Source organism: Aspergillus affinis (genome assembly GCF_023601865.1).
Source record: "Aspergillus affinis strain CMG 70 chromosome Unknown NODE_11_length_483380_cov_85_280398, whole genome shotgun sequence".
Lineage (NCBI taxonomy): Eukaryota > Fungi > Ascomycota > Eurotiomycetes > Eurotiales > Aspergillaceae > Aspergillus > Aspergillus affinis.
The window spans coordinates 377,696-401,103 of NW_026515792.1; the positions used below are offsets into that span (position 1 = coordinate 377,696).

At 51.2% G+C, this 23,408-nt stretch overlaps 8 protein-coding genes across 8 annotated transcripts; 4 read left to right on the forward strand and 4 right to left on the reverse strand.

The window, feature by feature from the left end:
- Positions 1–1,644: 1,644 nt before the first annotated feature.
- On the forward strand, positions 1,645–3,163 carry KD926_001053 (putative pre-RNA splicing factor Srp2; the record flags this gene model as incomplete). Its single annotated transcript, XM_053096610.1, has 6 exons — positions 1,645–1,705; positions 1,764–1,769; positions 1,826–1,986; positions 2,492–2,565; positions 2,631–2,727; positions 2,780–3,163. 6 exons carry the CDS (start codon positions 1,645–1,647, stop codon positions 3,161–3,163), a joined length of 783 nt encoding a protein of 260 aa, XP_052959433.1.
- Positions 3,164–4,139: 976 nt separating this feature from the next.
- On the forward strand, positions 4,140–5,885 carry KD926_001054 (dihydroneopterin aldolase; the record flags this gene model as incomplete). The annotated part of the gene is made up of 3 exons (XM_053096611.1): positions 4,140–5,006; positions 5,067–5,200; positions 5,486–5,885. 3 exons carry the CDS (start codon positions 4,140–4,142, stop codon positions 5,883–5,885), a joined length of 1,401 nt encoding a protein of 466 aa, XP_052959434.1.
- A 511-nt stretch (positions 5,886–6,396) lies between these two features.
- On the forward strand, positions 6,397–8,148 carry KD926_001055 (AGC family serine/threonine-protein kinase; the record flags this gene model as incomplete). The annotated part of the gene is made up of 1 exon (XM_053096612.1): positions 6,397–8,148. One exon carries the CDS (start codon positions 6,397–6,399, stop codon positions 8,146–8,148), a length of 1,752 nt encoding a protein of 583 aa, XP_052959435.1.
- Positions 8,149–9,060: 912 nt separating this feature from the next.
- KD926_001056 (putative cyclin) lies at positions 9,061–10,725 on the reverse strand (the record flags this gene model as incomplete). Its single annotated transcript, XM_053096613.1, has 1 exon — positions 9,061–10,725. One exon carries the CDS (start codon positions 10,723–10,725, stop codon positions 9,061–9,063), a length of 1,665 nt encoding a protein of 554 aa, XP_052959436.1.
- Positions 10,726–11,637: 912 nt separating this feature from the next.
- On the reverse strand, positions 11,638–13,023 carry KD926_001057 (uncharacterized protein; the record flags this gene model as incomplete). The annotated part of the gene is made up of 1 exon (XM_053096614.1): positions 11,638–13,023. The coding sequence occupies one exon, from the start codon at positions 13,021–13,023 to the stop codon at positions 11,638–11,640; it is 1,386 nt and encodes a 461-aa protein (XP_052959437.1).
- Positions 13,024–13,570: 547 nt separating this feature from the next.
- On the reverse strand, positions 13,571–15,013 carry KD926_001058 (Dor1-like family protein; the record flags this gene model as incomplete). The annotated part of the gene is made up of 1 exon (XM_053096615.1): positions 13,571–15,013. One exon carries the CDS (start codon positions 15,011–15,013, stop codon positions 13,571–13,573), a length of 1,443 nt encoding a protein of 480 aa, XP_052959438.1.
- Positions 15,014–15,437: 424 nt separating this feature from the next.
- Positions 15,438–17,381, forward strand: KD926_001059 (acid phosphatase DET1; the record flags this gene model as incomplete). The annotated part of the gene is made up of 2 exons (XM_053096616.1): positions 15,438–15,452; positions 15,516–17,381. The coding sequence occupies 2 exons, from the start codon at positions 15,438–15,440 to the stop codon at positions 17,379–17,381; spliced, it is 1,881 nt and encodes a 626-aa protein (XP_052959439.1).
- A 2,158-nt stretch (positions 17,382–19,539) lies between these two features.
- Positions 19,540–20,979, reverse strand: KD926_001060 (putative cyclin-like protein (Clg1); the record flags this gene model as incomplete). Its single annotated transcript, XM_053096617.1, has 1 exon — positions 19,540–20,979. One exon carries the CDS (start codon positions 20,977–20,979, stop codon positions 19,540–19,542), a length of 1,440 nt encoding a protein of 479 aa, XP_052959440.1.
- Positions 20,980–23,408: the final 2,429 nt, after the last annotated feature.

The window sequence follows — 23,408 nt, forward strand, 5'->3', positions numbered from 1 at the left end:
TGGAAATCATAGATGATAACAAGGTTGACAACAAGGTTGACAACAAGGTATTGTACCTGTTTATCAGCCATCGTTAGTTGACGGTGGTTAGTATCGGGCTTCTATTGGATTGCATAGAAGCCAACATGGTCTATTCCAGTTGAATAGAATCCATGAGAGGCGAGGATGAAAGAAGGATCAAGAGTCAAAGAGGGCTCTGGACAGAGTCAAGAATGGATCTCCGGCAAGGGGGGCAGGTGACTCCACGTGACAGGCACCCCTCCGTCACCTGTCAGAATTCGCCACCGAGAATGTGTCGCACCGAGAGTCCTAGGACTCTAGGAGTACGGAGTAGTCTGTAGGGTCAGAGAAGATCAAGAAGACAAGAACAAGGCTGGGGGAAGTAGAACGCCTGGTGGTTACGGGCGGGGCCACGTGGATCCGCCCAGAGAAAAAGTGAGGCGGACCGTAACGCAAAGTTGTTTGGTTACGCGGAGTATCTCGACCGGAGCAGTTCCCAGTTCCAGTTCCTAGCGGAGTAGAGTCTAGTCTGGCCTGGAGCTGCTTTGCTTCTTCCATCCTTGAACAAGACAGGTCACGGGCCTTTTTTTTTCTCTTTCTTTTTCTTTTTTCATTTTGCCTGGCGGTCAACACACACCAAGTCCAGTCACCACATCTCCTTCGCCTCTCTTCTCTTTCTCTCTCCTCCTTTCTCTTCTTCCTCGGTCTCATCCCCTATCCCCTACCCTTTTCCTTCGCCTATCTTTCGGTCTGTATTCAAACCTCTCCTCCGCTGCCTTTGCAGACGGAATTACCACGGAACTGCTACACCCCAGCTAAGCGTGCCAAACGCCCCCTCCTTCTAGTCAGGCCCACCAGCAAAACTTCTGGACCATCTCCGGTTCGGGGAAACCAGGAATAAACAAAAGAGCCACCGGTGCTGTTTATCCCAGAAAGGACCCTTCGCTATCGTGAATCCTTGATCCCAGGCCTTCTCTCTTGATCGGACCATTTTCTTTTCTTTTTCTCAACTTGGCCACCACAAATCCCAGGGGCCAGAAATATCTAGCCATCTAGCCATCTAGCCATCTAGCCATCTAGCGATTCCGTCGGCTATTGGATCTCCATTCTCTTCCGGTGATTTTTGAATATAGCGCCGCCGGTTTTGCTTTTTGTCCGCCATGACTGAAGTTTCATCCACGCGACTCTATCTCGGGAATCTTCCCCGCAACGGTATGCAGGCATTTATCCATCTCTCTTCTCCGACCGGTTTCTCTCTACCTGTCCAGTCAATTTGCGCCCCAGAGACAGGATGCTCCGATTGGATTCCTATGCTGCTCGGTTGACCGCGACTGCGACGCGAAGACTCTGCTGCACCTGTTGTTATTCCTGGCTGTGCTTCCCGGGGTCTCTCCGTCTAAGAAAGGATTTCCCTTGTTCTGGTTCGGCGGCTTCTCCCTCGGAGGCCCGTTCTAACCGCCGCTGATCCGTTGACAACCTGACTATAACCAATTTCCTGGACTACTTAGTATTCTTTTATATTGCAATGAGCTAACATTTCTCGCGGCGCCGTGAGCGGCGCCATGGGCTTATCCAGTGACCAAATCAGATATCGAGGAACATTTCAGTACTCATGGCTCTGGAAAGATCACAGAGATCAAGCTGATGAATGGCTTCGGTTTCATCGAATACGAAGATGCGATGGATGCTCGCGATGTTGTTCCGGGTATGTTCTTTGGCCGTCGTAATGTCGGAAAACGCCTGCTAACCGCTTTCTCATCCAGCGTTCCGTATGTAGTCTGTTCAACCCGATTTGGACTCACCCATACTGACTACAATGATTTAGATGGTAGTGACTTTAAAGGTGAACGGCTCACGGTGCAATTTGCACGTGGTCCGCGCCGTAAGGAGAACTTCCCTGGCCCAACGGACCGCCCGAGCATGCCTCGCCCCCGGCGCACGATCTTTCGCATGATGGTTTCTGGACTCCCGGAAACAAGTTGGCAGGTTAGCAGCCCACGTCTATTTTCCTTAGGATTTTCCGGACCCCACCCAGCCTGGCCGATCAGTGTTTAACCAATGCCCTCTCTCATTCTGTGCACCCTCTCTTTCTGTCACTTGTGTTTTTTGTCATCCGTTCAAGTCTCTTGGGAAGAGATACAGCACGACCACTTTATAGTGGATCGGTTTGCCCAGCTTCCCGGGATCCATCTGGCGGAAGAGCGATTAATATCAGCCCCGATCCGCACGGACAGCCTGCAAACCGCGGGACAGTTGACGTCTTGCGACTCCCGGATGTTGGATGACCACCCTCTGGACGAAAACCAATAGATCTTGCGGCCGACATGGAAACGGACCCTCTGCGGCCTTTTCGTCTGCCTTTAGATTGGCACTGCGGTCTTCCCTCCGACTGTAATCTCTATTTGTTATTGCTTAGCTGCTGCACCTCCACCTGACACTGCCGGATCTCAAAATTTACCTGGAAATGGACTCACACCCCGGAATTATTTAGGATCTCAAAGACTTTGCGCGTCAATCTGGTCTTGACGTTGTATATTCGGAAACTGGCCGTGAACTGGGTAGAGGGTGGGTTCCGTTCACATACCTTCCCCCTTGGACGACATGACTGGCCTATTAACACCAATTCCAAGGTTTGTTGAATTTGAAACTGCGAATGATCTCAAGACTGCTATCGACAAACTCGATGGACGTGACTTCAAGGGCTCGAGAGTGAGCTGCGTCGCAGATGTAAGGGACTTTACCCACGCCTCAATCCGGACCAATCCTCATTCAGCCACAGATCCAGTCCTTTGATGATCGTACTTTCCGCGATCCCTACCGGTCTCGATCTCCTCGTCGGAGCTACCCCCCTGTGGATGAATACGACCGGAGATTCCCGGCCCCTCCTCGTGGTTACAGCCCCCGTGCTCATTACCGTGAACGTTCTCCCATTCCGATGCGTCGGGATTACTATGATCGGGATGGCTACGGTCGTCGCACTCCCCCTCGCCCTCGGATTGAAGACTATCCTGCTCCGCGTCGCCCTTATGACGATCCTTATGATGTGCGGCCGCCACCTCCGCCTCGCTACGAGGATCCGTACATCCCGCCTAGGCCTTATGGACGCCCTCGGAGCCCTCCACGGGGTGAATACGTTCCGTACGACCGTCGTGGGTACTGGTAATTGACTTCTTTTCGTGTGATTTAAGCTGCTCAATGTGCATGGCGGATACCCCCCTCTATGCTTCTTATTTTTGTCGTTTTTTTCTTGCTGATTATTTGCCCTTTTTGCTGTTGATATCTGGGCTTTGCTCGCTCACCGGATCATGGAGCGTAAACTCGACTACATTGTCTGGGCTACAGATGCGAACTGCCATGCACCCGCTGCGGAAAAGCTTCTGTTCTATTCGACATGATAAACGAACACAAACTGCCACTTGCCTGGGGCTGCTTCCAGGAATAATACTCGCGACATAACGGGACAGGTGTAAGGAAAGACAGATTAACACTGCCAGTTGTTTCGACTTCCCTGGTTAGTTTGAACTTGATTTACGGACAATCAGACCCACCGACCCTCTCAGCAATAATTTATTCCCTGACGATATTTGACCGTTTATGAGGATTTTATGTACAGTTAACCACGAAATGTCAATTTTGCGTTTGCCCATCTTGGCCTGCCTGGAGAACCATGTGCGATGTAACTGAAAGCGTTAATGGGCAGGGATGTCATCGCGATAGGACTCGAGAGCCATGTAACGAGCGACTTGTCGTAATCCTTGTTCAAGAGCCGAATTCGTAGGGAACGACGACGTAAACCATGATCGAAGACCGTTAGCCTTTGGGACCGGCGTCATACAAAGCGCGACGAATCTACGGTTTGCTACCCGCGCTAAAGGATTAATAACCCCACCGACCATCGACCTTCCAGCTGCCCCGCACAAAAACGTCCCGACTCGACTCAACTCGTATCTCAGCTGGTTGGCCTATGTGTGCAGGCTTTCCTCTCGCCATTTACTTTCAAACACCGTGAGGTCGACACTGGGCCATCCAAGCTGCTAGCTACTACCGGTCCTGTCAGCATTGACTTCTCCATCTAGCTCTATTGACGTCAGACTGGCCGTGTGGGTGCCCACGAACTCCAGATTTCGATCACGCTCATCATGGCGCAACAACGAGTCAACATGCATATTCCCTCGCATCCACCCGTTCTAGATAGTGTGAAACTCCGCAATATCCAGCTTCCACTACCATCAGCCCCAGACCCCTGGCACCGTCCCGAAAAAGCCCAGCCCTGCACCGCGTCGCTGAAATTATCGTACTCATCCGCCGTCGCAGCCGCCATCGCTGACGATGTCTCCCTCTCTCTCGACTACGGAAAACTTTACCGTCGCCTCGAGGAGGACATCCGTCATATGGGACAACGGGGAGAAGCTCCGGGACAGCGCATGATCAGCGTGGAGGGCAGTCGACGCGAGGAGATGCTGCGGAAAGAACTCGGGCAGGACGTACGTCTGACGGCCGGCATCGTCGCCAGCTGCGGCCTGGGACTTTTGGACGAAACGGCTGCCGGTGTGCGACGGATGTCCCACCTGCACCAAGCCGTCCGAAGAGGCAGCGGCTCAGGAGATCAATCTGGCTCCGCGAACTTCAACTTCAGCCCCCCGCGTCCGCCGGGCTCGCCCATCGAGAGTGTGTATGGCGAGTGTGAAGTCTGGTTGCATCTGCCTAAGGCATTGCTCCGGGCTGACGAAGGTCTGAAATACCGTAGCGTCACCGTGTGGGGATATAAGCAGGCAGGTGAAGGGCCTTCCGGCGAGGCCGACGAGTCCGAAAGATGTCCGGTAGTCCTCGAAGAGGAGTTCCGAATTGACGGGATTCGATGCTACTGCATCCTGGGAGTCAACTCCCACGAGAGGGTGGAGAAGCAGGCGGTGATCATCTCCTTAGAGTTCAAGGGTCCCGGTCAACTGCCCTGGGGCTCGACAGTGGTGGACACTTATCAGGCGATGACGAGGGTTGTTGCAGAGGTGGGTGATCTTCCCCGAAGTGCTAATGCGTAATATGGCTAATACTGTCTCCTCTCTTAGCGAGTCGAGGCCACGTCGTTCCAGACTGTCGAGGCGTTGGCGACCTTCGTGGCGCGCGTTGTGACGGTAGAGTTCTTAAACAAGCGCGTGACTGTGAGGGTCGAGAAACCTAGCGCTCTTGCCTTCGTGGAGAGGTCAGGCGTGGAGATTACGCGGTCTCAGGCGTTCTTCGAGAGGGCTGAAGTCGACGGCGGAAGAGCATGATCGTGGTTCGGGAGTGACTAATTGAGTGTGTTAGTTGCTGACTGCGTTCTGCCATTGCTGGAGGAATAAAGTGTAAAATACTCGTAGGCTGCACATGGATACTTCATTAAAGATGTTTGTAATTTGTATACAACTCGATGACCTCAGCGCGTGATGCCCGCGCCTAATCGGGCCTAGCGCACACGCTTAGCATCGGCCCCCCCTGATTGGCGCAGGCGAGGCTGGATCCAGCTGAACCTCCAACTTTTTGTTTCTCGTCCTGCTTTCTTCCTCTTCCTCTTCCCTCCCCCACCGTTTGATCGGGAATATCACTCCGAATCACCCTTCACCACTTTCTTCTCTGGGTTCCCCAGTTTGTCTGAATTCCATCTTGAACTCCTGTCCGGCCGTTTCTCTATGTGCCTGTCTGCGCCCACGCCCTCATCGTCCGCTTACGTTAACTCCGTTGGCTGCCTTGCCGACTCCTCCGCATTCCCCCGGATCGTGAATACCGACTCGACACTTGCTATCACTCGCGGACCTTCCGCGCTGGCTGGCTCCTCGGTTGCATATACTCAGCCGTTGGGACCCTCCCTCAACGGGGTGATCTGGCTAGGGGTTCATGGTCCGTCCTGAATAAGGGCGGACGGTAAATTGCTCCTGACCTGAGAGATTCAGTGTCCGACAACTAGATTCGCCTTCGGGCAAGTGTGTGTGTGAGGGAGACTTAACTTCCAGGAGTTCTCTCCAATTCGCCCTTTTTTTTGTCCTGTATAGGTACGTGAGTTTAATTGTTCTGCGCCCCTTACTTGTTGGTTTTCTTCCTCGGGTTGAAAAAGTACCCCACTTATGTGCGTAAAAAGGCCGGATCGCATTCTCACACTTCTACTTGATCTAGGTACTGTTGGATAAGCCTACCAGGCTTCTTCTCCACCATTTATGGCTGAGTTGGTGTAATCATTCGTGACTTTATGAATCGTGCTCGTTGGCGCCTCCTAACTCGATTGAACGTTGCTGCCGCTGTTTTCGCTCCGACAATTTCCGCATAGTCCTCCGGATCACGACAGGATAAGAGCTAAGGCAAAGGGATAAACCATATACCAACAATATTATCTAGAAAGAGAAAGCGAAAGAGAGAAAGACAACAATGGATTCGTCGACTAGAATGCAAGACGATCTCTCGGTGAGCGACGTATTCACTCCGCAGGCGGACATGTCCCCACCCCGTGCAGAGACCAAGATGAACGCCGTTCGAGACACCAACTTTCGCATGAGTGAATGCAGCCCTGAGCGCAAGGCGACGAAGGAGCTTGGCGCGATCAATCCATTCCCAGCGCCGAAGTTTAGTGCGATCCCGTTGGCCGGAAAATCGGACCGGCGCAAGAAGAAGAAGAAACAACAGGGCATCGAAGCAACCTCCGCCATTTCCACCGTGCGCGGATTCACTCCCAGGGGATCCGGCGATGAAGACTCGGATTTCTCGGCTTCGAGCTCCAGAGCTCCTAGCTCGAAGCGACACCCCGTGCCTACGAGCAATGGCAACAATGGCGGGGTGAGTGCATTAAAACTTCAGCTTGATTCTCTCGATATCTCGGGCGATCGTCGCCAAAATGGAGCTCCTAGTGACATCTGCTCCGGGACCGCAAGCAACGCCAGTGTTTGCTCGGACAGCGATCAGACCGAGGTCCTCACCAGTTACGAAGTGCCTCTGGATCATGATTATGTGAGCGCCGATGCTGCGGCAGAAGAGAGCTTTCAGGATCCCTCAAATGTTCAGGATGTACGCTCTCAGCTATGCCGCAAGATGACTACCGATGACTTCGAACCACTGCTCTGCCTGGGCAAAGGCTCATTCGGAACTGTCTTGCTGGTGCGTCATGTGCTCACGGGCAAGCTCTATGCGCAGAAACAGTTTCGAAAGGCCTCCATCACCGTTCACAAGAAACTTGTGGAGCAGACAAAGACGGAGCGTACGATATTAGAGAGCGTGAATCGCCACCCGTTCGTCGTCAAGCTCTTCTACGCATTCCAGGATCACGAGATGCTGTATCTGATTCTGGAGTATGCCGAGGGCGGGGAGCTATTCACGCACTTGGCGATGGAAAGGATGTTCGACGAGGATGCGGCTGCCTTTTACATGGCGCAGATGGTTCTCGCTCTTGAGCACCTCCACCAGACCGTCGGAGTGATCTACCGTGACCTCAAGCCGGAGAATTGCCTCCTAGACCGACGCGGCCACCTCGTGCTGACAGACTTTGGTCTCAGCAAAATTGCCGTCGACGACGACGACCGCTGCAACTCATCCTTGGGCACCATCGAGTACATGGCGCCAGAGGTTGTGCTAGGCAAATCATACGGCAAGGCCTGCGACTGGTGGTCTCTGGGAGCACTGGGATTCGATCTGCTCACAGGATCGCCCCCCTTCCGAGCCAACAACAATGCGAAACTCCAGGAGAAAATCGTCAAGCAGAAACTGACCATGCCGTACTTCCTCGGCCCGGATGCTAAAGATCTGCTCACGCGGCTGCTTCGCAAGGAACCCTCCAAGCGCCTCGGATACCACATGCCCAAGGACCTCCAGACCATCAAGAACCACCGGTTCTTCCGCAAGATCGACTGGAAGGCCCTCGAGCGGCGTGAGCTCGACCCGCCCATCAACCCCGTCGTGACGGACCCCGCGCTCGCGGAGAACTTCTCTGTCGACTTTACTCAGCTGCCTCTCAGCCCCATGATCGGCGGTTTCGATGATTCCATCACCGGCCTTCGCCGACCGAGCCAGCCGGGCATGTCCGCCGGGCATGACGGACTGGGCGGAGAGAATCCCTTCGGCGGATTCAGCTTTGTCGCCTCAAGCAGCTTGCTTGATCATGGCCCTGGAATGATGGCTGCTGGTTACTGAGCAGATATTTGGGCAATTGAACATCGAGCCTAGTCCGTTCTTGAACTTCTGGTTCCTATCTTTACCTTCTGATATCATATTTTTCACTCCTTTGTTGTGGTCACTTCTATTTTTAGTTATTTTACCTTCTTTTCTGGTGTGTAATTCAGCGCATTGCACTGCTGTTACATACGCTACATTCTTTCTCTGAAATTCTATTATATTCATTATACTATCTCTTTCCAAACATTCATGCTCCCTCAAACGTAGACTAGATCCACCCATCATCGTAATCTCCACGGTTAGAGAAAGTAACACATCCAGAAAGAAAAAACACCGTATCCCAAAGCCAGGGCCAATGAAACCCCTAGGACAGAGGTCAAGTGGTAGTACAGTAAGTACATAATGAGATCGAATCAAGTAAGGCAGTGCAATTCAAGAAGCAAATTTTTCATTATTTTGTTTTGTTTTGTTTTGATGAAATTTTGTTGTTTTCTCCTATCTATTCAATCCATGTATGTATTCGCCGAATTTTTACTCCATGTATTAAGATAAGAAACTCGTTCGATCGACTTGCGAAGGAAGAAAGTATAGAAAAGAAAAAGAAAAAAAAAAAAAAAAAAAAAAAGAAGAGCGATCAGGTTAATATTTGAAAACAAAGATGATTGAGATTGAAAGAGACATAAAACCGAATGTTGGGGCCAGACGATCCGGATCAATCAGATCAGATCAATGATGATATGAGAAGACATGAACGATATCGTATATGCGATGCGGCGAAAGAAAAGATAGTAAAATAGCAAAAGGGGGCAAGTTTGAACCATCAGGAGAATAAACGAAGAAATGGGAAATTCCAACTGATACAAGCGGATGAACAACCTTGATAGTCAAATGAAAAGAGGTGAGGGAAGGGGAAGGGTAGAGGGGAGTCTATTATAACTCTCCTTCTTCGCTCCCTCCACCCTCATCATCCTTATCTTCCGAATTGTGAGGATTGCTTTGTGAAGGTGGGGGCGGAGGCGGGGGTGAGGGTTGACTGTGATCAACTTGATCAGGTGGCGGAGGAGGAGGAGGTTGCTGTTGTTCTGGTTGAGGCTGATCGTTAGGAGGTGGTGGTGGTTTCCTGCTGCTGCTGCTCCCAGAGTCTGAGGGACGACGGCGCCGGTCCGAGTGGTGGTCATCGTGTTCCCATTCGTTGCGGTATCGATCGGAAGACCGTCGTTCTGACCGTGGAGGGTCTCGAGATGATGACGATGCTGGTGGAGGGGGAGCCCCGTGGGACATGTTTTGTTGCACGATCTCATCGATTCGTTGCTGGATAGGATCGACAGAGGCTCCCGGTGTTGGGTTGCCTCCCGGTCGACTGTCGCTATCTCGTCGGGAGTAGGGTCGAGGAGCTAGGGGTAACGGATGTGGATGACGATGCTGTCCAGGTGGAGGAGGAAGATGGCCGTTGGTATGAGATTGTGACGAGCGTCGGCGCTGCGACGGGGAGATCGGTGTCTTCTCGGACCTGTCTGGTGGCGCTGGGGCATCTGACCCGACGCGTTGTCGCTTGGGGGATCGATCGCTATGGTGGTCTTGCGAGTCGAGAGGATTCTGGGATTCCGAACGCCCTCTGCCTTCGTCCTCGGGCTCTCTGAATCGCTTCAGTCCGTTGACGGGATCTGCTTCGCGCGGAGTGTTTGCCGGGCTGCCAGCGCGCGGAATCCTGGTCTTCTCAGTACCCTCGTCTGAGATGATAGGGGTGGTCGGGTAGTACTGGCTATGTTTTTGCATGGCATTGTTCTCATAGAGCTGTGCCATTCTCGTACACGCGCGACGCACCTGGGTCAGATCCACGTCAATTTGCTCCCACCACGGTTGGTCCGAATCGTCGTCGGGAAAACCCACGTCGCAATGACGAGCGGCAGCGTAGAGAGCGGCGGCGGCGATGATACGGGCCGGGAACTGCAGGCAGAGGACGGTGAACATGGAGTCGTTGACGAAAGCCCATGCCGCATTGCGAAGCGGCTTATTCTCGTTGACGCCGAAAAAGCAGATGAAGTCGTACAGAATGCGATACGGTTGCTCCAACTGCAAATCGAAGCAGAGCGCTTCCAAAACCATTTCCTCATGATGTAGAATGGTATCGCGCCACCTCCAGAACTCCTTGGATTGCTCGTCGACCACCAAGTTCGGCTGTTTCTGTGCCACTCGACAGCAAGCGACCACTAATTCTCTCATGCGCCGGACATTCTCCTCCACCTTGGTTGCGAGAAACAGCGACGTGGCGGCAATCGGATAGGGGTGCATTCCGGGTCGCTGTGGCAGGTCGACCATACTCCAGCGCATAAAAAATCGGTGGAGATAGACGGCGGCGGTCGCGAGGGTAAGCTGGGGGAGCTTCAGCATGATGCCCACCTGGGTAATGAAATTGACCCCTTTACTGCGACTTGTGTTCTCCACCTCCAGCTTCATACCGTCGAGTTGCGAGGGTGTCCGCGCGAGCTCCTCGTCGGTGAAGAGCCATTGGGATTGTATCTCAAGGAGGACGGGGTTCGAGGGCGCGGGAATGGGTCGTCGCTTCTCCGAGGGATGCGACGCTGAGGATGCCATGGAGAATGGTATATGCTCCCGATAGACGAGGACCGTTAAAGCTGACAACACTGAAGACAGGATTGAATGCGAGGGCACAAGCTGGATCCAAGCATGCACGCACACAAAAAAGTCGGATTGACTGATCATCCACTTGGCCTAGGCGGTTCACGTCAAAGTGAGACTGAGGATTGATCTTTTGTTGGAGATTGCGAATGCTAGTATATAAAACATAAAGAGACTTTGTCAAGCATGACGCGACCGGCACTTCATCGCATCATGAAGACTAATCAATAGCACTGTTGTGTGCTTCAGGATTTAGGAGCATAGACCAGCCACCGCTGTTGTCGAAGTGAAGAATATGCAATGTGGCAGGAGCTGCAAGGAAGACAGGAAAAAGAGGCAATGGAGAGCTATTCACTGCAAACTTGCAGAGCTCTACTTAATTTTTTTTTTTTTTTCTGGCGGCGGAGCGACAGTGAGAGGCGGAGGAGTTGACCGGTCACCAGGGAATGATCCGCAGGCGGAATGCGTTCTCTCGGATTAACGGGTTCTTCCGAACCCCCAGTCAAGTCATACAAACAATAAAGGTCTATTATTCATGCATGCATTAGTTGATCCACTGATCCTGATGAGGCTTTAGATCTGTACTTTTTCTCCTTCTTTCTTTTGGGATTATCACGAAATAAGCATTCAGTACAGTTCATATAAAACAATATAAAGTCAATTCTGTATACAGGTAAGGCAAGGATGCACAGGTGGTATCATTGGTTTCCAAAATATCATAGGACCCGCTCTATCGCGTCCGTCGCTTTGCTCCAAACTCCGGCTTATATGTAGACTTGATATAATAGTCCCTAAACAAAATATCGAAGGCCAAAAACAAGATGCAGTTAGATATACGGGGTGACGAGGAGAAGAGAACACATGGGTTTATTCTTCCTCGCTCACTTCACTCTCATCATCACTAGGGATGTGGTACTGATGCGACGACGCCCCTTGCTGAGAAGTGTGGCTTCGAGCTTCTTCTTCTTCTTCTTCTTCTTCTTCTTCTTCTTCTCGGGCGCTCTCCTCAAAGGCAGCTTCCATCTCTGCGGCCAAAGCATCGTCGTCTTCAACTTCTTCTTCGGTCGCCGGAGCATTCGACACGGGCTGCATCCTTCCAGGCGCTGTGGGTCGCCCCCCATGTCCAGCGGGAGATGGGAGTCGTAGATCCTCGATCTCTTCCTCTTCGTCTTCGTTGTCATCGCCGACATCCATCCCTGGGGTATTGTTCGACGAGAAGTGCGCGGGGTTGATGTTGAAGCGGGGGCGCGAAGGAGGTGGCGATCCCATGTCGATGATGAGATCTCCGTCGACGATGATATTTGTCCCTGGCGATGGAATTGCTTTATGGGCCGATATCGCACCCGTTCCAAGATCTGGAGCCGGTGAAGTCTTTGGCACTTCCACCCCAAGTCCGTCCGGCTGTTTCGCCTTCTCCGGAGCACGAGGCTTAGGCTTTGGGTTGGGTTTAGGGGTGCTCGTTGCGTTATCTGGTTTCGCCGGTGCGGCCGGTGCGGCCGGGCGTTTGGTCTGGCGCAAAGGATTTGCTGACGATTTGGGCCTCGGCTTCGGACTCGGGGTAGGCTTAAGCTTGGGGCTGGGAGTGGACTTAAGTTTCGGGCTCGCAGTTGGCCTCTTAGCCGTCGGCATCAGCAAAGGAGTATTGCCTTTACTCGGTGCGGAATAGGGTTCGGGAGTCGCATTGTCTGAGGCCGACTTGTTGTCATCTTCCGCATTGTCTTTGGGAAGAAAATGACGAAAATCATATGGGTTGCTGTCATCCGCCGGACCATCGTCATTTCCGCTCATGTCGTCTCCCGAGACGTGCTCGTCCTCCTGCAACGTCCGCAGCTGACGCAGTTCAAGCACCTGTTTACTTGTCCTGGCAGGAGCCGAGCGAAGATTGAAATTGAGCTGAGCTGCGACCGGCTCCAGGACGAACGCCTTTCGTTCGGCATCGAACACCAAGATCAAGTTATTCTCCTCCTGTCCCGAAACGGCCTGCTCAGGGTCCACGCTGCCTTTATATACATGCTCGGCATTCTGTAGCCCATCGGTGATCGTCAGGTTATATTGGTCTTTAACGCGAGAGGGTTTGATCACGGATCGCTGCAGCGGGTTCGCAGATTTCGACTTGTGGTTGTACTGTATGTGAACGAACTTGGAACGCGAGGCGTCCTTCTTTCCTGCCAACTTGTCGCCCAGTATTATAGGGTATTCGGCCTGTTTATTTGGGTCGATCAACCCGTTAGAGGGAATAGCGGAGGCAGCCATAGGGAATAGGTGAAACGGGAAATTTGTATATGTCAACCGAGGCTTTCTTTCAATATATAAGTCCTTCTGCCATACAAATTATAAGGAGGTCCTCATTCTCGTGGAAGTCTCCAGGAGAGGGGGGAAGGAAGAGGCAGAGACCGCAAGGTAGCGGACCGAAGATCACCGCCAGGGAGAAACGTCACACAAAACACAGCTTCGAAGAACGAGGAACAAAGGATGTTGGAGAGCCAGCACCAACTATGAACGGAAGGAGACGTTTCAGAGGAAATCAAAGGGGATATAATCATACAATGCGGAACCCATAGAGGGGAGGAGAGAGAAGGCAGTGGAAAGAGAGGGAGGCCGAGAGAGAGCGAGAAGGTCCAGACAACGTTGAAAGGCGGAGGTCACCCGGCGCCCGACGCTAGCGCCCCTTTGGGTTTAGGGGGGTGTGCTGACCTCCCCTTTTTAGAAACCTCATCCGGCGGCTGTTTTTGTTGGGTTTGTCTCGGTTTGTCTCGGTTTGTTTCAGTTTGCTTTGTTTGCTTGTTTCTTTCGCCCATCTCTACAAGCGCTTGTCCGAGGAGCGTCTTGCGTCTGATTGATTGCCTCCTCCGGTGAGCTGTTCCAGGCGTCCAGCCAACGCTCGATGTTTCTGTGTTACCTCTTCCCATTCGTAAGCGACCTCGTCTCCGTCTTCTCCGTCACTCAACTCCGTCAGAATCATGCCGAAGTCTCCCCCAAGTCGCCCTAAACTGGCAGCACAGTATAGGACCTGCGTAAGGAGACTCTCCCGCGAGCTTTTGTCCTGCACGTTGGGGAGATATGTCCGCAATGTACCCGTAAGTAGCTGAACCAGATGCATAGGAAACGTTGCAAGGGCCGAAGGGAGTGACTGCAGCGGGTCATCCTGGCGAGCCGCAGTCGTCATCTTAGTGCGTGCATCAATTCCCCGTAATCCCGTCACGGCGAGATCCGACCCAGAATGGTCCGGGGTAAAGATGTTCTTGTATAGTGAAACGATCGCGAAGCTCTGCTCCCGGAAGATTTCGACGTACCGTTTCAGAAACTTCTCGGTCTGGTGCCCCGCAGACCACGAGGTGGCCGTGCCGTCCTTCTTCTCTAGACTCTGCGCCCTCCGCTGCGTCTCCTGATCTGCGAGCTCCCGCAAGGGATCCAACGCCTCCAGCGTAGACACCAGATTTGCCAATCTACTGATCAAAAATAAGGCCCCCAGCGCACCTTCTCCGGTGCCAGTCCCGCCATCGCTACGGAGGTTCTCCAATTCGGGCGCAACTCGACGCATCCATCCCACCGTTCTCATGGCCGCAGCGAGTCGAAGATTTTGGGCCCGAAGGCCAGCGATAAGGTTCGTGGTCATATCCTTCATGGCATCCTCGGCTTGAAGCACGACATCTTTGACCAGAGGCGAATCGGGGTATAGGGTCTGCAGTCGTTTGATATGAGCGTATAGGTCCAATGCGGCCGAGTAGGTTGTGGAGAATGAGCCCGTCGTCGCACCCGAGCTAGCCGCGGCAGAAGAGACCGTCGTCGACAGTAGAGTGGGTAGCTCCAAGATATCGGAGAGTCGGTCAACGTTGCGTGCCAGCTGCATGGCCTTTTTGCGTTGCTCCAGCGCTGCATTTTCCGCGGCACGGTTATACTTGGATGCGAATTGGACGGCTTCTTCGTCGAGTCTCGGGATTGCATCTCGTAGTTGCTGGGCGTCTCGCGTTAACTGGGGAATTGAGGTGCGTAGGTGCGATAGACTGTCAGAGGAGGCGATGAACGTTTTGTGCGAACGATTGGATAGGGCCTGCAGTGAGAGTAGGGTGGAGTGGGAGGACTGCGCTAGCGACTGGGGTTCTGTTTCTTGCAACGCCTGGAGGGAGAGGGTGGGTAATCGATTGAGGTATTGGGTCGTGGTGACGTTGTGTTGAGGCGCCAGAGGAGATCCATCCCCTGAGGCCAGATGTGGGGTCAGGAGCTCATACAAATAGTCGGCCATGGTGTGTCGAAGCGGTGCGCGGAGTAAGGTAGAAGTGACGCGGAGGAATTATTGGATCTGGCCAGATGCTCGGCGAGGCAGTGGTACGGCGGGCGAGGCGGCAACTTGCGCAGCATCTCCGACTAGGGCCTGAGGCATTACTCCCGAGTGTTATTAGTAAAGCACGAGCGGGTTGACATCACCTGTCCCGCTAACCGGATCCAGTCATTCTCAGGTACTTCTCTTTCACGCGGGCCCGCACTTGGTCTTTTTCTCTCGCCTGATCTTCTCGAGTTATCCTCTAGATCCATCCCGGCCTCAAGGAGCTGGCTAGGAAGGTCTCGGTGGGCGCTTAGTGGTAGCGTCTTTCTACATCTTCCCTCTATTCCATCAACCTGATCTGCACCTAACCCCGCCCCTACACGTACCCGCAAAGCCGTCTATCATGGGCAAACCACGGGTGAGCTGCTTTCTCGCATCCTTCCCCCTTCTCCTAGCATACTGATCTTCTCATCCATGTCAGATGATCATTCTGGTGCGTCATGCTCAGTCGGAAGGGAACAAGAATCGTGAAATCCACCAGAGTATCCCCGACCACCGCGTGAAGCTCACCGCTGAGGGACATCGACAAGCCCAGGAGGCAGGGACTTATCTGCGAAGCCTTCTGCGACCCGACGACACCATCCACTTCTTTACCTCGCCGTATCGCCGGACCCGGGAGACCACGGAGGGGATTCTGCAGTCTCTGTCCTCCGATACCCCCTCTCCAACCCCCTTTCCCAGGCACACGATCAAGGTCTATGAGGAACCTCGACTCCGCGAGCAGGATTTCGGAAACTTTCAGCCATGTTCGGCGGAGATGGAGCGAATGTGGCTGGAGCGTGCGGACTATGGCCATTTTTTCTATCGGATCCCGAACGGTGAATCGGCTGCCGATGCGTATGATCGGGTTAGCGGGTTCAACGAGTCGCTATGGCGTCTCTTCGGAGAGGACGACTTCGCCAGCGTCTGTGTCCTGGTCACCCATGGGTTGATGACGCGAATTTTTCTCATGAAATGGTACCACTGGAGCGTAGAATACTTCGAAGATCTGCGGAACATAAACCATTGCGAGTTTGTCGTCATGAAACTCAACCCGGATAATGGAAAGTACGTGCTGCAGAACCAGCTACGCACCTGGTCTGAGCTACGAAAGGAGAAGGAAGCGGAACGACAGCGGGAAAGAGTTTCCAAAGGGCTTGGGCCGACGACACCTTTATCGCCGTCTGACCATCCGGTGCCGATTAGGCGCACATGGGGTGGTTGTCCTGACGGATGTAACCATGGCGTGCGGAGAAAAGGCTCGGTGCGATCGTCTCGGCCCAATGCGCCGGACTCGCATAAGAGACAGAACGAAGTCAGCCGGGGCGGCGCCACTCAGGAGAACAAGGTTGATCATCACCAAGAGCCGTCGTGCACAGTTTCCACCAAGTCGACAACTCAGGTGGAACAACGGACACTGACAGCTCCTGAGCCGGGGCTGGGAGACCGCTCGACAGAGGCAAAGCCTGTGGAGAAAACCATCCCCTCCCCGCCCCGGAGACATGATTTCCACAGGCAGGATGCATCCGTGACGACCCATGTCTCCCATGCCAGAATGCTATCAAATGATGGAGCTGATGCCACCGAGAATGACAACGCCTTGAACAACAGCAATGGCAATGACATGCCGAGCTCCGCGATTCCCCCGTCATCTTGCCCAAGCCCAAGTCCAATTCCGAAACGTCCGGGACTGGTGCACTTCCACCGCGACAGTGAGGATCATCTCCTCCATCCACCACGGTCAAATTATGGTCTTTTCCACCTTGGTGGTCGGGATGGAGGCGGTTCTTTGAGCGGAGCGAACAGCCTTGCTCCCTCCGAGGACGAGCACGAGATCAAGAAACGCGCTATCCGTCGACCTCTCCAGCATCAACCCAAATCTTCCCAGGATTTCGGCAACGATGGCGACGACGAAGGCAGCGGACAGCATCAGAAATTGCGTCGATCACGATCCCACAATCATCACCATCACCATCACCACCAGTACCACAATCACCGCTATAATCCCAGTCACACCTTACCCCCTGGCAGGCGACATCTCGCGCAACAGGTAGCCATCAACCTGACCGAGCGAGGCCAATATGATCATGACTACGACGGCAACGACGACTCTTCTATCCAAAGTCAGAACGAGACCCACCTACAGCATGGATACCAACATGATGACTACGATCACGATGATGACCATGACCACGACCATGACCACGATCACGACCACAACGGCCACAGAACCGATGACCTCGGCGATGAATCTGCCTTCGAAGCTCAACGAAGAGAAGACCAAAGCATCCGAGGAAGCGTATACTAGTCTTATAAATCTTACCTAGCTCATCATTCAACCACAGAAACATGGCTCGCCTCGCCCTAATCAACACATACCACCAACTCCTTACCTTAATGAACCAAACAATCGCCCACGACCACCTGCCGCTCTCTGAGATCCTCATTTGTTATATAGGTATCTTATCTTGCCTTTCTTTCTTCAACACTGCACTATCTCACTATCTTTCGGTTCTTCAGTCTTCAGTCTTCATTATTCCGGGCTCACTTTTCCTCCTCATGTTTTTGGTACTGATACCCAACCATTTCTTTTAAACTTCTTTACTTTTACTATAACTGGCTATACATACCTTACTAAATTGCACTACTATACATGGAGAAAATCATACATTCATAAATTCTTCTTTCTTTATATACCTACCTCTTTCTGGCATTGCTCAGAGAGGTCTTCTTTTGTTCCTCCTTTCTTGCCTTTCTTGGTGGATTTGATTCATTCTATCCCCCTTCAGGTATCTAGACAAGCGCTTCATTCAGAGTCCTAGCTAACTAATCAACGTTCGTTGTACATTACTTCGACGCATACTTGATTAGAAGAGAGAGGTTTCTTTCTTTTTCTTTTTGTCTAAAAAAGATGCGGGTGGAGAGGGCTGGGTGCATTGAACATGAACACGAAATGATAAGAATCAATATGACCATTAGCTTGCGCGTAGAACAAAACTCCAAAGTAATTATTGCATAGCAATCAATCAATTAAAGAACGACTACTAAATCTAAATGGCCAAAACTCCTAACAGATCCCGTAGGGGGGTTCGTTCCTGAACTGCCCAGTATCGTAGCTAACGACCATTGATCATCTAACCAAGAACACCATCAACATCAACAGTAACAAAGAGATCAATCAAACCCAGTCCGTCCCCAATTACGAAACAAACAAGTCTACAAGAAAAGAATACTCCAAAATATTTTCCAGAAAGAAAAAAAAAGAGTAGATTTAATTTTTTTTTGATCTTTTTCCCGCAAGTCATATAGGTTTGCTTCTGGAAGTTAAAAATCAAATCAAAAGTCTAACTTACATTCAAAAAAAAAAAAAAAAAAAAGTTGAACAGAAGGAAAAAAGAAAGCAAAGTGAATAAGAACACAATGGCACATGTTGCTCAATCACTATTGAGAAAATAGGGAAAAAGGGAAGAATAGAATCAAGAATGAACAATAGAAAATAGACGATTGGGGGTGTATCATTTTTTTGGGGACATGAAAAAAAAAGTGAATGATACAATTCATCGAAGACAATCGTAGAAGAAAAAAGTAGACCGCAAAGTTCTGGAAGATTAGAAATCTCCGAACAAAGCTTGGTTGATTGTGGAAAAAAGAATCAAGAACGACAAAAACAAATATTGAATCTGTCAACCGGAACAAAATAACGCAAGACAGCGGGGAATCGAAATAGGCAGATTGAAGATATTAACGCCGTTGTACTCAAGGCAAAGAAGATGTGAGAGATGATGAAGAGAAAACCAATGTGCCAACATAACGAAAAGGCCGGGGAAGGAATCTATGGAATAACATTCGCCAGGTGAAATGCCCAACCCAGAAGGAAATCAAAAGTAGTGGAGAAGACAAAACAGAAATGAGCGCAATAGGGTAACAGAAACGAAGATCATAAATGTCGTGACTTTTCACTGCAGAAACCAAGAGGCTCCGAGGGGGTTCTTCCCCTTGGGAGAACGCTCTGCACACGATGAACAAAAGCTGTTCATAAACAACGAAATCGTATCAAGTCGAGAAAGAAACGAACCTATGCCGTGTCGTAAATGCGTTGTAGAGCTGAGTTGTAGATTTGGCAAAGTCGACCCAATATCGCTGCTTGAAAATTTTTTTCCGGTGTTTTTTTGTGCTTTTCGGGCAGGACACAAAAAAAAAAAAAAGTATGGCCGCAGGTACTTTTCAACGAAGATAAACCGAAACTGACGATAAGAGGCGGGATTATCATCAAAAAAAAGAAACGAAAATAGAAGGACACGGTACCATCAGAACAAAGAGAAAAAAAAGGTAGTCTAAAAAAGGAGTAGGCAAATAATTAAAAGAAAAGTGCCAACAGAAAACCAACAGATGACCGCCATCGAAATACAGTCGGGAGCATGGTACATCAGTCGACTTTTGCTTTTGTTTTTGTTTTTTCTTTTTTCTTAACCAGCGAGGATCGGTTGCATAGCACCGAACGGACCGGCGCACATGTAGCTTTCGTAGCTTTCGATGTGCTTGGCACAATACAAACATCCGCAGGATGAACCGTGACCAGTCCAGACACTTTGCGCAAAAGGCAGAGCGTAGGACGGCGTGTGATGGTACGACGGTGGTTGCGAGCGGGGTACCTGCGACATGTATTGCTGTGGCGGAACCCAGGTCCGAGAATAAGGCGGAGGGGGGTTAGTGTACGCCCAGGGCCCGACAGTGTAATAATCCGGCGTGTTAGGGCCACTGTGAGGAGCAGAAGGAGGCGAGTACTCTGAAGCCGCAGGGTTTAGCCAAGAATTCTCAAAGTTGGTGCTTCGCTGATACTGCGGAGGAATGGGACCTTCGGGGGAAAGCATGGGCTTGGAGACTCGCGAACCCCGAGAAACATTGGTGTCAATCGGAGCCAGGTTGTGGCGCGTTTCTTGAGCGCGGGCAACGGTCTTCGCGCGCCAAGTTTCCCAATGAGAGCGCCACGATGAGAAGCCGTCCTGCTTGTCGTAGATGCGGTCGTGGATCTTCCACTCAAAGGCGAAGAGCCAGTCGAGCTCCATGGAGTTCAACTCGCTCACGGGAATGTTGCTAACCTCCGCCCACGATTTGTTCTGGAAGGTGTTGTCGTCCAGGAACTTGCTGCCCAGAAGCAGGGCAACGGTGAGCATGCGGTAGACCTGGCCACTGCCCGAAGCGAACACCTTGGCGGAAGAAAGCATGCGCATCCGGCAGGCCAGATAGTAAAGACCCAAGAGGATGGTCGAGCTCGGGAGGCGAGTCGACGACAAAACCTGAAAGACGTATTTCCGGAATTGAGGAGGGACCGAGGTTCCTGGGTAGACGCTTCGCGCGAAGTCAATATCTGCTAGGTTGATCTTGGTGATGTACAAAGCATACATTCCCTGGGCCATCTCGGCCACGAAGTCGGACATCTGATCCATCTCATAATCCAAATAGGCGGCAACGCCTCCAGTAGCCTTTTCCTCCTTGCGCGGTTGCTGTTGCTCGGGCTGACTCATCATGTCTTGTCGGCGATACTGCGACGAAATACCGTTGTCCATCGGGGGCAATTGAACGTTGCCACCACGGATGGGCGGCAGAACGTTGGCGCCGGCCATGGGACCGAACATAGGCTGGTTCATCGCGGCGGCCATATCTCTGCCAGTACGCATCGAGTGGGCAGATTGAGGGTGCAAGCTCATGGGAGCGGGTTTGGCGTAGCAACCTGACTGGGAGTACTGCTCGATAAATTCACAGCCGCTCTGAGAATAGCGAGGGGGGAAAGCCGAGGGACCCATGACGTAGAAAGGTTGCTCGGTTTCCAATCGGCCACCACTCGTGATGTGGGGAGGAGTAGGAGGGAAGCCCGTCTGGAGGGCAGGGGCGTAGAAGGACGGCATAACAAGAGCGGGAAAATAAAAGAAAAGAAAAAGAACAAAAAAAGAGAAGAAAATAGAACCAGTTCAGGACGGAGACGGAAGACGGTAAAAGTACTGTACAGTACAAACAAGATCCTCTCAGTCAGCAACAGAAGAGAAAATTCCTTGTAAGGATATCTCAACCGACAAGGGGGCAAAGGAGAGCAATCAAGTTGAACACAAAAAGACAGATACGAACCGTCTAAGCGTCCACCACGCCCTGATCCTGGGGTAAAGAGCGGTGCTCAACGAGCCGTGGCTCTATGTATGTCGCGAGCAAAGTCTCTTAGATGAATAACATGGATATACAATTCAGTGAAACAACCAGGTGTAAAGAAATTGAAGAAAGAAAAGTTCAGCGAAATGAGTGTGAAGAGCGGTCGAAGCTGGCGTGTTTGGATTGTTCTTCCTTTCTCTGTTCCGGTCTTTCGGGAGGTGAGAACCTGTCACTTTCTTTCGTGATGATTTCCCGTGTGAACTCTCTGGGAGGACACAGTATGACTCAAGCCGATGGCGATATGTACCGGATGAATCGGACGAAGGGTTGACGGTATAAAGTCACCTGAGATGTGAATATAGGAAATATTGCACACAGCGGGACAATTGAAGATTGGAGAGAGGAAAATTCGTGGGAGGCGAGACGGCGAGGATTGCGATGTTTTTTTTATCGAATTCGATGTCTGTCTTCTTTTGAAGAAGCAAAGAAACAATTAAGAGAAGAGAAAAAAAAATCGAATCAAACAATTTCTCTCGCGTCAAATGGAAATGCTCCGGACCACGATAACAACGACACTTAGTGAAAAGCTCGTTGAAAGAAAAGGAGGCGGAAAAGAGGAAGCAAAGGGAAGAAAAAGGGAGGAGAGAAAAGCAAAGAGTTGTGAGAGTTCAAGAACCAAGGGAAAATTGGCGATTGAACGTGGAGGAGGGAGGATGGGGAAAGGAAGTAGAGGAGAGGGGGGAAGAAGGGAAGGAAGTGAGGACGAAGGAGACGGAGCAGAGAAGAAAAGCCGTCGAGGCGACTGACTGTGACTAGTGGTAGGAGGTGTCAGAGTCGGTCGGCCCTTAGGGAGGGTTTGCGAGGGAGGGTGGACGCTGATGAAGATCTCCGGCTCGCGGTGGGCGGCGTTAGTCAGACTCTGGCTAGCCAGGTCTTGCTCTCTCTCGAGTCCCTTTATTAAACGATTTTTCTTTTTTTATTATTCTATTTTGATTCATTGCATTTCTATCTACGGAGTCCTCTGTATGGAGTAGTCTAATCTAATTACTATCACATATCAGTCCCTATTAATCCTCCAGTCCCGTTCGTATATCATAATCTCTTCTACGTAGTTATTTCCTGGGTCGCAAAAAATATTTGATCATAATAATAATAAGAAGAATAATAATAATTGTACTGGCTACCCAGGATGGTCGACTTGCCTAAGTTACTCACTGCCACCCGGCTAAGGAAAGGAAAGAGTCGGTTCGACCGTGACCCCCCCAACTAAAGAAATTTCTTTGGGCGCGACCTTTAAGGATTGGTTTAATAATTCCCACGGCCGAATCTGTATGGTCGGGCGTGCGGGTGGGCGGTGGATTCTCTTGAATTCCACTGTCTTATTTAATTTAATTTTTTTCATTTTCTGAAAGGGTTTGGGTTTGGTTTGGTCTTGTCGGCCGGTCAGGAGGCCCGGAATGAAAAAAGGTTGAAATCCAGTAATAAAAGAAAAGAAAAGTCCACCTGAGCATGACGAAAGGCCCAGTATTGTCACATTCCAATTTTACCGCCTGCCTACGGGGTACCGACCGCCCACCAGGCCACCGCAACCTCCAAAGGGCTCAACCCAACCAGAAAAAACACAAGGCGGGAAATGCGAAAAAGAGAAACGGTGGGCGAAGTGGGAAAGGGGGCCGGCCAACCTGAAAAGGGCCAGTATGGGAAAGAAACTTGAATGAAGCGATGTGTTTTAGAGTTTGGGGTTTTTTTCGTTTCTTTTCTTTTCTTTTCTTTCCTCTACTATGATCGCAAGCATTCCTTTTCCTTTTTCATGAACTCCATCATTCAGTTAGTGTCAGGTCTACGGTGGTTAGTCTAGGAGTAGTTGTACGCCGTAACCCAAAATAGTGAAGCTTGACAAGTTGAGTGCAGAGGGCTCCGTACTCCACACAGTAGAATACAGAAAGGGAAGACAAAAAAAAAAGTGGTACTCTAAAACTCCCAGTGACGATGGTCGGTGACCCGAACCAAAGAAACCACCCTCAAGCCCAGAACAGCGACTGTGGAGCCGGTTTGGATGCAACGGACGAGGATTGGAAGAGCAGAAGTGATTATTCAGCTGTCAGAGACCCAAAAAAAAAAAAAAAAAAAAAAAAAAAAAAAAAAGGACAGAAGGAGCCCTGATGTAATAATTATTCGGATTTTACGGATACAT